The following is a 14,886-nucleotide window of genomic DNA, read 5'->3' as shown; positions in this document are numbered from 1 at the left end:
ACGCAGCGCAAGTGGTTTAAACCCAGTAGAATCATTTGACAGAAGGTTTGTTGCAGTTTATCTTTTACATGTTTGACCGAGCTGGTCAACCTATTGCTTTTGTCAGTATAACAGCCAATGTATTTATTTTACATTGACTGTTATACTTCTAATTGCACTTACTGAACAAATTACATTTGTGTTGTTTTTACATGTTTGACCGAACTTGTGAAGCTAGTGGTGTATATAGCTAAACCTCAGATATTTGTGTTGGTGTGTCAGAACTGAAAAAAGTGGATCATTGCATCCATAGTGCTAAGATGCAGTAATAGGAGAAGATTTAAGAAAAACCACACAGGCAGCCCAGGATCATGTTGCAGTGCAGAGAGTTGGAGGTCCAGTCCAGTCTGTCTCCTGGTCCGCTCCCAACACTGCAAATCCACCACCAGAAATATGTTATTAACGGGACTCTGTAAGCGATTTTTCCAAATGTGGATGTTGCGCTCGCATGAAACCGTTACTCTGCCTGTGTTTCTCCTCTTTTGAAGTTCTCCCTCTGTTTCAACCTTGGCCCGGCCGTTTGATCCCCAGGCCTGCCAGGGGCCTCGACGTAAACCCGGACTATGCTATGAATGAAGCCAGTAGGAGCTCCAGGCACCACAATCTAGTCTTTCTTCTTAAAAACAATCTCGTCTTCATACCCTGGCTTTCCTCTGGCTTCTTTCTCTCTCTTCCTTCAGCTCCATAAGGCTCTTTCTACGCTCTGCCTCACAATGATTTATTTTTCCATCAGCTGACCTTTCTGTCACCTCGTTAAAGCAGCCTTTGCAACCTACAAGCCTGTTTATGGACTGATACAAAAAGAGGATAAAAGTGCAGTGTGTCCTGGCCAATATGCCTCTAATGCTGCTTGCCTCATGTATTGATATTTCTGGTTAATTCTGTCCTATTTCTGGTACTTTGACTGCAACGGGGAGACTCTTCAGGCACAGAGTTGAATGACACATTCATGGGAAAACTGCAGCAGCGAGATCCAAATAAAACATTTTACATATTTTTGGAAGCCATTTATGAGCAAGTAACTCTGATTTAGTGTGAGATACATGCAGTGGATTTCTGTTGGAAACATTGAGAAATAAAAAAGGCAGGAAGAACATTTTAAGCTCCGACAGCAGAGATTATCCTGTCTGTCAACTGATAGGCAGCCGTTCATTCTGTGGATGTCAACAGTGAGCAAGAAAGTCTGAGTGTTTAGGAACAGTTACAGCTCACTGATTGGGATGTTAAATTATAAATTGAACATAAAAACAGGGAAATACATTTGCAGTCTCAAAATATACTAGAACTTCAAGCATTTAGAAATGGGTTCCAAGCCCATTCTAAATGCAGAAAGAAGACGGACTCTTCTTCCTGCGTCCGTCAACTCAAGCGAGGGTTAGGACTCCTTTGAGTTATTCATTAAATTGACAGTTTTATTTAAAATCCATGTTCTTTTCAGCTTTACTTCATGTTATAATGTTATTTCATAATCAAAAACTTGGAGTGTTGCACTTATTCTTTTATACATGTTTGAAAAATCCTTGAATCTCTATGGTAGCCTAGCCCCAAATTGAGACACAGCTCCCCCTAAAAGTTTCCAAGCTTCCTAACTTCTGCCTCACAGAGCAGCCCCTCCACCACTCAGCTCCTTCAGACTAGCTTTCTATTGGTCTATCCCATGAAATGACTCGGAAATTAAACCAAATTTGTGACTTTTGCTGGGTTCTACAATATTCCATCTCTCTACCCAGTCTCTAAATCGGAAAGTGTTGGAAGAAATGTTTGCTTCAGTCAAAACCAGCGGACAGCAGCGCATCTTTGTGATGGATCGCACAAAAGAACACATGAAGTTACTTTCAAGAACCAGTTTGATGAATAATTTGTTCTTTTCTGTGATCTCCAGTTACCGAACGTACAGGAGGCCGAGGTACAAGGTAGCATACAAGATGGTGACGGAAATGGAGTGGAAATGTTGCCACGGTTACTCAGGGGAAGACTGCCACCAGGGTCCTCACGGGACCCTTGACACTCGGGTCAACGGAGGGCAGACACAGACGCCACAGCCCGGTGGTGGAAGGAAGGGTGAACAAGGTATGACGGTTTAATGAAGTTAAAAGAAAAAAACGAATGAAAAAAAGCTTGACTTCATGCTCCATTCACATCCAGACTCTTTATTTTTCTTGATTTGAGGCGAGCGTGAGAGAATCCAGGAGCTGCAGGACACGATCACCGGACTCAAAAAAGAACTCCATGACATGAAGACCACCATTGATGGCATAAACCAAAAGCTGTACGTGAATGTTGTCCATCCATCAAGTGCGTGCGCTACTGGTGAAGTGCCGTCACCTGCAGGCTGTAGTCCTGTTTACACCAGACCGGCTAGCACTAATACATCCGTTTCTCCGCACTTCCTAAACCAAACATCTGCGCATAATTTACAGTGTGTCAGTGTTTATGGCTGTTGGTCAGTTTTGGAGAGCAGACATCCTTCTCTAATCAAATATACAGACTGGAAGAGATAAACAGTTCAATCTGAACAAGATAACATGATAGCATGTAAATAAACCACAGAATCAGTGGCTTCCTATTTGTCCACTGGATACATCCCCGTTCCAGAAATGTGTTTAGAAGAAGTCAGACACTAAATACTCAGGTTTAGTGTTTTGTCACAGATCTTGATTTAGGTCTACGGACCTCTGCGTGTTCTGGTTTGCAGGCCCAGCCTGAACGGGGCCACCGTTCCTGCGGATTCAGCTCAGCCGTTCATGAAGGAAACCATCAACACCATCCAGACCAAGCTGGACCATCTCTACAACAGAACACAGGTAATCCGTATCATCGGCTTTGATTCTGGTCTTTTTGCCATTATGCAAAAATTTAAATTACGAGAATAAATTTGGTGTAAATGGAATAAATGGAATCTCTTCCATTGAGCAGTTTTGAAAAAACTCACATTTTTCACTGGTGCTCTTTTGCTGTGTTCTGTTCCAAACATCACTTGTTAAAAATTATGTTTGGAATTCAAGTTTGTATTAGTTTTGTCATGGCACGTTTTCCCATGGGGATTCAGGAGATTTTATCTCTGGATGTTTTCTTTGGAAGAAGTGGCCTCTGTTTTTCAGCCCCACTCCTTAATCCAGACAGATGGACAATGCAGTAGATTGTTGTCATATACAGATCACAGTCAGTACTTATCAGAAATCTGTCCAGATCCTTCAGTATTATAATCCACTTTCTGTCCCGTGTTTTCATCACTCTTAGAGAAGCTTCCAGTTTGAGGAATGTCACTGTTGTCCAAATGTGACGCGAATGTCTTTTTGTCCAAAAGATGATATCTGATCAAATCATTCAAGAGAATGAAAAACTACAACACAGCAGCACATCTTCAAAAAGCCTTGTTTTTTTGCCTTGATTTGTTTTTGTGAGAAAATGATCCATTCTGATGTGTTAGACCTGTTGTTCTCATTCCTACATCAAATGTAAAAAACTTTAACGGACGGTTTGGATGTGTTTCTGTGCTCTGTTATTAAAATATTAAAAACTAAAATCTAACTTTTGTACCATGTCTGTCGCCTTAATTAACCTTGTAACACAATCACAGGCCGTAATCTCTGATTCTGTGATTTAGGTCCATGATGAGACGCTGCTGAACATCAACAACCATTTGGAGAATGGAGGGGGAAATGACCTGGATGGAAATGTTGGGCCAGGAGGAGGAGGAGGAGGAGGGGACCAGCTGAACACGCTGAAGGAGGAGATCCTGACTGAGCTGGAGAGAAGAGTTTCTCTGTCCTGCTCGTCCTGTCAGGTACAGATTGCTCTTTCAGGGGATGTAATATGCTCCTTCTTTTCTGGAGAAGGATCCAAATTATCCTTCAAAGGAAAAGGAAACATAACCTTTTAATTAGCAGGTGGATTATTTTCTCCATGAATTATAGACATGTTCCATGTTGTTGTTTACGTCCAGAAATTTCTTGCCTGTGCACAATGCTGGCAGGCAAAAAGACGATTCTTTTACTTGCCATCCATAGTTGCGCTGCTGCAGTAGAATGGTTTTGTTAACAAACTGAAACCTGGAGATATATTATTGTTAATTCAGTGCAATGCACCACAGCAAAGGGAAAAATAACTCAGAAAAACTGTTGAAGAACAACTCAAAATCACTCATATTCTTTTTTTCTCTCGCTCTATGTGTCACCTATACTACACACCAACCCATTGCCATAGCAACTGACTGACAATGGGTCGGTGGCAATGGCGCCACTAGCAGACAGAGCAGAGATTAGTTCAAGTGTATCAGGATTCAACACCGAAAAACAGGCAAACATTTCCTACACAAGGAACAGAACACTCAGTCCGTAACAGTGTCACATGTTCAGGTGATAAATGATCGTCTGTACGCTGCTGTGGTTCTTTAGCTGATTTAAACTCCTGCTAGAAATGGAGTTGGGTCGGTGTGTGGGTCACCTTATTTTTTTAACTAATCTGAAACACATTGAATTCTGCAGCACATATTTATGTTAAGGTCGTCAAAGTCAAGCTAGCTTAGCTGACCTACTTTCCTCTCCCTTGGTATTTTTTTTATCAAAACTTTTTACTGACCTGTAAAGTGTAATACCATTGGACCTTTTTGTATATTTGTCATAGTTTTGACATTTAACAGCAAATCACTGTCTATTTTTCTTTTCTATACTACACATACTTTTAAGATTTAGCCCGTTATATTGACAACAGCTAAGTCGTCATTGGTTAGCAGTTTTTAAGAAGGTGGGATCTTGTGTATGTGACATTATGTTGCAACCTGTCCGTGCTATTGCTATCATTTATGATGCTGAATTTCTAGCAATGGTAATTAGTCAAACTCTGTATGAGAAGCTTGATGTCACAAACCAACAGTCCATTGTCCTAATAATGTTGTTTTCCTCTAGGTTGGTGTGGAGGACTTGAGACGGCAGCAGGCGGAGGATAGGGAAAGGATCAGAGCTTTGGAGAAGCTCATAAACTCCATGGACCAAAACATCAGGCGTGACTTGGAAATCTACCGCAGAGAAAACAAGCAATCCCAGACCTGCTGCAACACCATCACAGAGCTGGAGAAGAGGCTGTCAAGCATAGACGTTCGACTCACGTCCACTTCGGACAAGTGTGATATCATCAAAGGGCGACTGGATAAGGAGCTGGCTGGGACGGGTGGAACAAAGGGACGAGTCACTGAGGATCGGTTTAACAGCAGGCTGAGAGAGATGGAAAAGAGGTTCAACACCACGATGAGGAAGACGGAGCAGAAGTGCACCAACACCGGGAGCAGCTTGAAAGAAACCCTGCAAAGAGATTTCACCCAGCTGCGTAACAGCGTCTTTATTCAGCTGGATGATCACAGCTCTAAAATCGGAAGACTAGACTTGGAAGTTGCAGATCTCGGAGATACAGTGAGGGACCACAGCCGACGTTTGAGCCATCTGGAGAACGCTACAGTCTTCCTTGACAGAAAGTTAGCCTCAACCACAGAGATGTGCAGTGAGACCTGTGGGCACAACGGAAAAAGTCCAGTGACAGATGAGACTGTGAAAACCTTGGAGTGGAGAGTTGTGACCAATCAGGAACACATCAAGAGGTTTAATAACACCCTGAACAACTTGTCTGTGACGGGAGACTCCCTAATTGACAGAGTGATTGACCTCACCAATGACATCAACAAGATAAAAGCAGTAACCGGACAGAACGGTGAACACTTCACCCGCATTGTCTCAGAGATCGACACACTGGGCAGAGATCTTGATGACTGTTTCGTTTGTCGCAATGTGGAGCAGGACTTGCGCTTGCTCACCAACTCCACAATGATCGGCCTTAACAAATGCCAGACAGAATTGACGGATCTGAGGAGAAAAGTTGACTCGGGGGAGTCCACCTGTTCTCAGGTTTGCTCCAACCTTCAGGAAGAGGTGGGACAACTTAGGGAGGATGTGGAGGAATGTACGGGACAGTGCAAGACCAACATAAACGACTTGAAGAAACGGTTGGACGGTCATACCTTCCACAGCGGGAAATTAGGTGGGGATCTGAGGTCAGTCCAAGGAGAGCTGAACAATGTCATGATTACTTTTAACTCCATTAATAACACACTGAAGGACCTGGGACGGACTGTGAAGACACATAGTACCACGCTGACGGATCTATCCAGCACAAATTCAAACACCAATTCTGTGGTAAGCTAATGAGATATCACTGCTACTAAACTTAACACAGTATATTACAACATTTTAATGTTTATTAGCTATTAATAAAATGAAGGCCCATGTAGTTGCCCTTACTGCTGGTTGTTTAGTGTAAAATATTACATGTTTAACTATTTGATTTGCTTTGCATCATAGCAATATCTGTACCTCTGCAGGAGGTTTAGCATCTTGGGTATTGGGATTGAGTGTCCTACTTTAAAGTCCTATTTAAAATGTTATATTTAGTTCTAGCAATATACCAATATGTCAAGTTTATCATTAGGTAGATGAAATTCCTTGTTGGATAGGGACTTCATGGTGAGCATAGACCCAAACCGTGGACCTCAATAAATCTGTTTTAACTTCCAAGTCTGTAAAATGCTCCATACCAATGCCTAATGTTGTTCATGTGGTCACATCAGACTTCTGACCTGCCACTGCTTTCCTAAAATAGTATTGCTTTTCTACGTTCTTCATTAGAAGGCAGCTGTACTTTTTTTTTAGATTCTTGACATGTTCCATCTCTCATGTGAAAGACTTTTTTGGGTTTAATCTTATTTTTTTTAAAAAAGAAAGAAAGAAAAATGTGCAACTTAAACATGAACATCATCATTTGATGCCCTGTACCAGATTGTAGCTCTTAGCTAGTTTATATCATCATTCTTTTGAAAGGTCAATATGAGAGGAGAAGCCATAGGAACAGCAAACAATCCAGATAATAATAGTTTAAAAAAAATACAAAGCCACCATAATACAGCAACAAAATCACATATGATGAATGTATCATCTTACTCAACTACTGTAAGATCTATTGACAACAGCTCTGATTGGTATTTGATTTTTATACAGTGTATGTAAATATCTAGGTTCACTTATAGATGCATTTCATACTTTGTCTTTGTAAGCTATTATATCTGTTAATTTGGAAGAATATGGCTTGATGTTAATAAAACGCAAAGTTCAGTTTCTCATAAAGTCAAAACATTACACCACTAATAAAACCAATAAAAGAAGTATGTTAAAAAAAATTTTGACTCACTGAAAGTATACCCATGCACTGTACAGTGTATGAATTATTTTGTTGTAAAAAAAATATGAGTACCTTTTATACCATGCATAAAACTGAATGCCAAAACTATGTTATTTAGAACTTCCTTCTCTAAGTATTTCTTCAATGTCTCATGACCCCATTGACCAAAGTTACTCTATCATGCTGATCTGAAATATTTTCCACTGAATAAAACAGAACATCCATCATATGATGGATCTATATGCTTATCTTCTTTATTTATCTGTATGATATTAAAAATGTGTTTTCTGTGCACACTGTAAAAACATTGGACCACTCAAAAATCCTTTCTGGCTATCTTGGAAGTCTGGAAGCACTATAGAAGAATAGCACAACCCTGCTGAGAACGAAGTGGTTGCGATACCATAGGAGAATAAATTGTGGTAAAGGCCTACAACATGAAGCGACGCTTTAAAACACAAATGAACACGATTGTGTTTTCTCTTCAAGGTGGAGGACTTGAAGAATGAGCTGACAGATCACGTCGACGATGCTAATGTCCGGTTCGGCAACCTGGTCAGAGAAATCCAGATAATCAGGAACAACTACGCCACGGAGCTGGGAGAGTGCCGGCGGTCCAGCGACGGCCTGGACCGAAGGCTCTCCAAGCTGGAGGGGCTCTGCGGCCGCCTTGACTCCTTCACAGACAGCCTGGAGAAAATCAAACAGGGCCTGAACAAACATGTGTCTGGCCTGTGGGGCTGTGTGAACGGCCTCAACGTCACCGTGACGTCCCAAGGAGAGCTCATTGACAACATCCAGACCGTCCAGCTGGACCGTGTCCACTCCAGGATACATACGCTCAACTCCTCTGTGCTGGACTTGGGAAGGCAGTTCACCATTTTCAGGGATCAGGACTTTAGGGGTGAGTTTCAGGGGAAAGGGAGCATGGGATTTCACTTTGGTGAAGGCGGATGCACATTAAGTAATGAAAGGCATTAAAATAGACCAAAGAATCCAGGCAGTCATGTTTGAAAGAATTCACTTAAGAGCCTAGTAAAGTTTGTTGTCTGTCTGAAGGACATCTTCTTGTAATCACATAGTATGAAAGACACAGCTGGAGTCTCACCAGGCTAAATGTCTTGGCTTTCCTGACTTAATGTGCCTCCCGTTTGAAGCTCCTTAGAACCATTAGCACTACTTAACAGGAGTTTGTGTGCAGTATTTCTGTCTCTAAATTGTTCTTTCCCTCAGGTTCCCCGGGGCCTCGAGGAGAGAGAGGCGAATCTGGACCACCGGGTCCTATTGGACCCCAAGGAAGGGTGGGACCTCCAGGCAGAGAAGGCAGACAAGGACCAGTGGGACCCCCAGGTACAAAAACACAAGGAGTGATCTGTAAAACATACACATTGTACTGCGACACTTTTTGTAACTCTTAAACTTTGTCACATTTAATGCCAGATTTCAGTGTATTATTATTATTTGTAGTTCAGAATTGGGAAGTGAAAGAGCAATAACAGATGGTTTAAATTGATATCCTGAAGAGTGTGTAACACATTTCTTATCAGATCCCTTAAAGCTACATGCAACTTTTACAAAAATATGTTTTGTACATATTTGTTCAAACTGTCACTGTGCCGAGACAGGAGACAGATCATTTGTGAGAAGATCGATATCCTCCATCTCCTCCCTGAGCAACTATTGGTGTCTGAAGAAATGAACCACTCTTGACCAAAAACAACCAATCAGAGCCAGGAGGAGGATCTTAGCGCTGCTAAATGTCATCAGAGTCCATGCTAACTAGTCTTGGCATTCATGACAGACTCAGTTGTGGTGAACCAGCTGTAGTGTAGCAGAGAAAAAAGGGGAAGGGTGTGAGTAACACATACATGAGAATGATTGGCAGCGCTAAGAAGTGTCATGACATAGTGATCATTTTAACAAATATGTAAAAGACATTTTTTTTATAAAAGTTACATACTGCTGATTTAATTTTGATACAAATAAATACAATCCATAGTCATCCTGATTAAGAAAAAAAAGTCAATTTGTGTGTAATTTAATCTCTGTATTAATCTAACTGTAGTGTGAAGGCCTCAGAGGTTTGTTAGAGAACATTAAAGAGATGATAAAATCATGAAGATCAAGAAGTTGTGGAGAAATTTAAGGTTATAAAAATAATAATAAATCAGACGAGATGGTAGAAAAGTACCCTGAAAGACTTGCAGATGGACTTGCAAACAAAGCAACACCAGATATTGAAAATTTTTAATTTTATACGCTACTTACTGCTGATCAAACCCCTAAAAGTCCCAATAAAATACAGTGAAGTTTGTGGATAGAATGCGGCAAAATGTGGACGATGTAAGCGATGTGAATATTTTTACAAGGCTCTGTTTGCTGAAATACCAGTGAATGGCTTATTTGGATATTTACCTTACTCTTTATATCTTTCATCTTGCTTTCCAGGGCTCAGAGGAGAACAGGGTATGTACTGTACTTACTGAACAACAGATGAAAGCCCTCATTCCACTTTGATCTATAATTCTCACTAAGCTCTCCTCTGTTTCTACTTTGTCATCTGGTCTTCAAGGGTCCGATGCTCACGTGCCGCGCCTTTCTTTCTCTGCTGCGCTGACTCGCCGGATGAGGAAGACGGGAACCATAGAGTTCAATGAAGTATTTATCAATGAAAATAAAGCCTACGATCCTGAAACAGGTGTGTGCTAGTGCTTCAAGCACTTCTATCAGTTCCTGTCAACTCGGTTTGTGTTTTCTTTATTCAGGTTCAAAGGTCCTGTTCTGTAGTTAGTTAGCAAAATAGCTAGCATGTTAGATAACTAGTAAGATAGATAGATAGATAGATAGATAGATAGATAGATAGATAGATAGATAGATAGATAGATAGATAGATAGATAGATAGATAGATAGATAGATAGATAGATAGATAGATAGATAGATAGATAGATAGATAGATAGATAGATAGATAGATAGATAGATAGATAGATAGATAGATAGATAGATAGATAGATAGATAGCTAGCTAGCTAGCTAGCTAGCTTGCTTGCTTGCTTGCTTGCTTGCTTGCTTGCTTTTGTCCCTGAATAAATTACTTGTTTGAAAAGTAATTTCATCTGTTTGTCTATGTTTGATATTAGAACTTGTTGAACTATCTGAAACATTTAAGTGTGATTAAAAAAAAAAGCAGAAATGTTTGCTGATCAAATATATTTTTTTACAGCACAGTACACCCACAAAGAGAGAGAAATTAATCTCTTTGTCACTCATACAATCTTACATATTTACCATGAACACTGAACTAACACTGTCCCGTTCTACAGGTATATTTACGGCGCCCCTGAGTGGCAGATACTTTTTCAGCGCCATTTTGACGGGTCACAAAAACATGAAGATCGAGGCGGTGCTTTCTAAGTCAAACGTTGGCGTTGCCCGAGCGGATTCAGCAGGATATCAGCCCGAAGGCCTAGAGAAGCCCATGGCGGAGGCCAAACACATCCCTGGAGCCCTGGCTGTGTTCAACATCATTCTACCCTTAGAGGTCGGGGACACGGTCTGCGTCGACCTCGTAACGGGCAAGCTGGCCTTCTCCTCTGAACCCTTAACCGTCTTCAGTGGGATGCTGCTGTACTAGACCGTCAGAGAGGACGGAGTACGACTTCAGAGTTCATCTTGTTGCATTGAAATCTCTGCTCTGGACTCTTAACTCAAAGAGCCATCGACAGTGGGTGAAACTGATGCCAGTGGACTGGATTCATCCAGCAAAGAGAAAAAATGCTTGACAGCTTTAAGGAAAAGGTTTTATTTTGTTGATTGTGATGTATTTTTATGTGGAAAAGAAGCCACTGCAGGGTGATTTCCTATGTTCCTATAAACTTGGACGCTTTACTGATTGCACCAGGACATCCATCAAGTTTCACTTGTGTTTAAAAAAAAAAGGATATTTAGTCAAATGGAGAAAGATTAAAGATGTGGGTGTTTTTCTATTTATCTGCGCTGTCCACCCACGTCACTTCAAATCTTCAGCATTCATTACGCACTCGTTTAGCCGTTGTATTTTTTTTTTCTTTTTCTTTTAATATGATCATTTATTTTTGTGTTACTCACAGTTTCATTTTGACCACAAGTGAGTTCCCAGAAACGCAATGCCGAGTGCCAATTGTCTCGAGGAAAAATGCGGGAGGGACAAAGTCCAAACCACTATTCTTTAGGAGGAAATGCACAAATGAAGTCACTGACAGTTCAACATAGAGAAACCGCAGGATTTTATAAATCATGCAGCCATAAAACAATAAGACCATTTTAGGACTTTGGCCATGCCCCGAAACACAAAGGAAGCAGAGGATTTGTCAAAAGGAACAGAGGGGATTTTTCTTCTCACTCTGTGTCCTAATAAGGGATATCTAAAGTTAGAAGACGAGGACTGAGATCTTACAGTAACAGGAGTTTGCCGTCAGCATAAAACCTCTGTTGATTATACAACATATAACTAGTGATTTTTTTTAAATACAAGATTTGTGGTAAAAGGTTGGATTTATTGTCAACGTTTTCTTAAATATACACATATACCTCCACTAATTATTGAGTAAATGTCTCTTAGCATTTTTCAGATACAACACCCACATGTAAGCCATCAGCTGACTGGATATTAAGTCACAGTTCCTTTAAATATGTTCATTTCCTGACAGTCAACCTTTAAGCTTAGCTTCCAAAGCACTTCAAAAACACCAAATCGTACCAAGTTAGTCTTGTCTGTTTTTAAGTGCAAATATCTGAGAGTGAATTTGAAACAAGACAAAACTAAGTTATAAGTAACTTTTAAGCAAGATACAAGAGCTTGTTTTAAGTCAATAATTAATTAATACTGATAAAAGATATACTAGTTCCATTGGTAGATTATTCCACACATGAGAAAAATTTAATTTTAAGTGAAATAATCAATTTGAACAAGTACTTTTTATAATCATCCATCCATCCATTTTCTTGCACCCTTGTCCCTCAGTGGGATCGGGAGGGTTGCTGGTGCCCATCTCCAGCTAACGTTTCGGGCGAGAGGCGGGGTCACCCTGGACAGGTTGCCAGTCTGTCGCAGGGCACTTTTTATAATCAATAATAAGTAATTATTTACTTGAAACAAACTCCTATATCTTGCTAAAAGTTTACTTGTAAGTTGGTTTTATCTTACTGCACGTATTCTAAGATATTTGGACTTGAAAATAGACAAAAAAAAATACTTGCAACATTTTGCAGTTTTGCAGTGATTTTTTTTCTTTGGTCAGGTCCAGGAAGATTGATGCAGGATGTCTAGAACTACTTTTGATCTGTGTTTGGAATCGTTGTCCTGTTTGAACAGCCAGAGGATCCTCCTCTCAGATGAAGGGGAAATATGTTTTCGGACTTTCAGGGACGACTCAGGAACCACTAAGGCCCACGTCTATTATAAACAGGAAGCTGCTGGGACATCCATGTCATCTCTTATGGTGAACTCACCTTAACATTAACACAGACTGAGAGGGAGCCATCCAAGGAAGTAGCATTAACTCCAAAATGGACCAAAAAACCTGAACAGGGTAAATAATTAATGTAGGAAAGCTTTCGGGTCAGACATGAGTAAGTCTGTCACAATAACAAATTTTGCTGAACGATAAATTGTCCCAGAAATTATTGCGATAAACGATAATGTTGTTTTGAGACCATTTTCAAGTAATGAAAATGCTAGTGGCATAATAATGCAAGTAGGTATTCTCAAATCAATAGACTTTCATCTAACACAGGAACTGAAACACATTTAAAGTATCCAAAATACATAAATAAAACAACAAAAAGAACAAGTGAATTGAATTATGAAGTCTCTGTAAACAAAATTGCCCTTCAAACAAGTTGCCAGTTGAGACTTCATCCAGTCTTTGGTAGAGAGAGAGAGAGAAAAACAGTCATGCAAATAAAAATGATCAAGCTCGTTTTAATTTATCACGTGATTAAATGATTTATTGCGACATTCTTAGACAAGTTTGTCCATAATCCCAAGAAGAATGTTCCAGATAAGGCTTTCAATCTCAAAAACACTTTTGTACACAATTCAGTATTCCAACAGAACAATCAACAACCAAACGTACCTCAAAACTGTTCCCCTTTCAAATGGGTCAAACAGGCGAACATCAAGCTTCTGGGAAGGTGCTGGCCTCAACACTTTGGGGGGAAAAAAGAATCTGTGGATTTCACTGAAAAGTTGGGCCAATGCCAGGAAACCACCAGTTTGTTTTGTTCTGATAAGAAAAACCCATCAAATATCCATGAGAACTGTGTCAGGAGCTTGTCGATCACTTGGATAAAGTGGTTTGACTTCTCTACACTGCAAAAACACAAAACCTTACCAAGAATGTTTTGTCTAGTTTCTAGTGCTGATACCTTAGATCACTAAAAACAAGACAAAACTGACTTATAAGTAACTTTTCAGCCAAATAGACAAGCTTGTTTTAGATAAATAATACTGATAGAAAGTACTAGCACTATTACCAGACTTGTTTCACTTATGGGAAAATCACATTTTTACTATTAACTTGGGTTGAGATGCTTATTTTTTGCAGTGTACAATCTGCTAAGGGATATCTAATCATAAGATTAATAACTAATCATATAATCATTAACGATTAATATATTTGCACATTTTAACTCTTTATGAATTAGACAAAACACAATTTATTCAAAGTTGTAGACTTTATTTTTTCCCCATTAAAACTCGTAAATGTTGTGTGGCATAGACTCATCTCAGCCTATAAAAGAACGGCTTAAATGCATCATTAAAAGTAATATGACCATCATGTCCCCAATTAGTGGCTTTAAACTTCAATAAATAGTATGAGTAAAGCTCACAACATTAATTAATCAAGCAAAATGAATCTTTATTGCATTGGTGCGAACACTTTGTCTTTGTTGAACGGCTTTGCAGCCCTTTAAAAGTTTAATTGCACATTAAATGAGGTCGGTGGATGTTGAGAACAACAGCAGTTTATTTTACTTTACTTTTTCAGACTGAGCATTCTTATAACAATCATATAGACTTCTTCCTCAGATTGTTTTCCCTCCTCAGTGTGGGAATGTACAGTTACATTGATACTTCTTCTATGCATTGGGCAACTCGTGAATATTTTCCTACATTTGAAGCCCAGTAAGATTGTTTTTAAAAGCTACCACTTAAACTTGCCAGTTACTGTATATGTGTTGTATGTTTTCCCACGCGTGTGCCTCAAATACAGATCCCCAGATGAACACAGACGTCAGCAGTTATGTTCCTTTATTAACAGCCCGATCTGTTCCACCTTTTGCACGCTGCTGCTCCCGCTTTAGACGTGTTTAATCTGGCACTCTTTGGGTCTTCACAAATACACACAGCTGGGATTATTTTACTCCCTTGCTCCTGCTTAAACCCCTTTCTTTCTCTCTCTTCGTCTTTGACCTCCATGGGTTACTTTTAGCTCCGGATTTGAAGGGGAGAGCCGGGAAAAAAAGGGATTTGTTTTCTGCTCTCTGGTGACACCTGGCGGTCGGAATCGCCAATCTTCTCCTTCCGCTCCAACTTTGAGGATTTGAAGAATGCAAGAATTTCCCAGAAGGAAAAGAGATCC

At 40.0% G+C, this 14,886-nt stretch overlaps 1 protein-coding gene across 1 annotated transcript in view; it reads left to right on the top strand.

Moving 5' to 3' along the window:
• The window catches only part of emilin1a (elastin microfibril interfacer 1a), a 34,608-nt gene extending 20,072 nt beyond the window's left edge, over window positions 1-14,536 (top strand). The window contains exons 3-12 of the mRNA XM_008398165.3: window positions 1,922-2,109; window positions 2,209-2,308; window positions 2,735-2,843; window positions 3,647-3,826; window positions 4,947-6,224; window positions 7,753-8,167; window positions 8,497-8,613; window positions 9,712-9,729; window positions 9,836-9,961; window positions 10,585-14,536. Of these exons, the coding sequence (XP_008396387.1) occupies window positions 1,922-2,109; window positions 2,209-2,308; window positions 2,735-2,843; window positions 3,647-3,826; window positions 4,947-6,224; window positions 7,753-8,167; window positions 8,497-8,613; window positions 9,712-9,729; window positions 9,836-9,961; window positions 10,585-10,895 (2,842 nt within the window). The 3' untranslated portion in view covers window positions 10,896-14,536. The remainder of the gene's footprint in view (window positions 1-1,921; window positions 2,110-2,208; window positions 2,309-2,734; window positions 2,844-3,646; window positions 3,827-4,946; window positions 6,225-7,752; window positions 8,168-8,496; window positions 8,614-9,711; window positions 9,730-9,835; window positions 9,962-10,584) is intronic.
• Window positions 14,537-14,886: the final 350 nt, after the last annotated feature.

This window comes from Poecilia reticulata, chromosome 21 (genome assembly GCF_904066995.2).
Source record: "Poecilia reticulata chromosome 21, P_reticulata-male-v2, whole genome shotgun sequence".
NCBI classification, from domain to species: domain Eukaryota; kingdom Metazoa; phylum Chordata; class Actinopteri; order Cyprinodontiformes; family Poeciliidae; genus Poecilia; species Poecilia reticulata.
The sequence above is the reverse complement of the archived record's forward strand: the minus strand, read 5'-3'. Positions and strand labels throughout refer to the sequence as shown.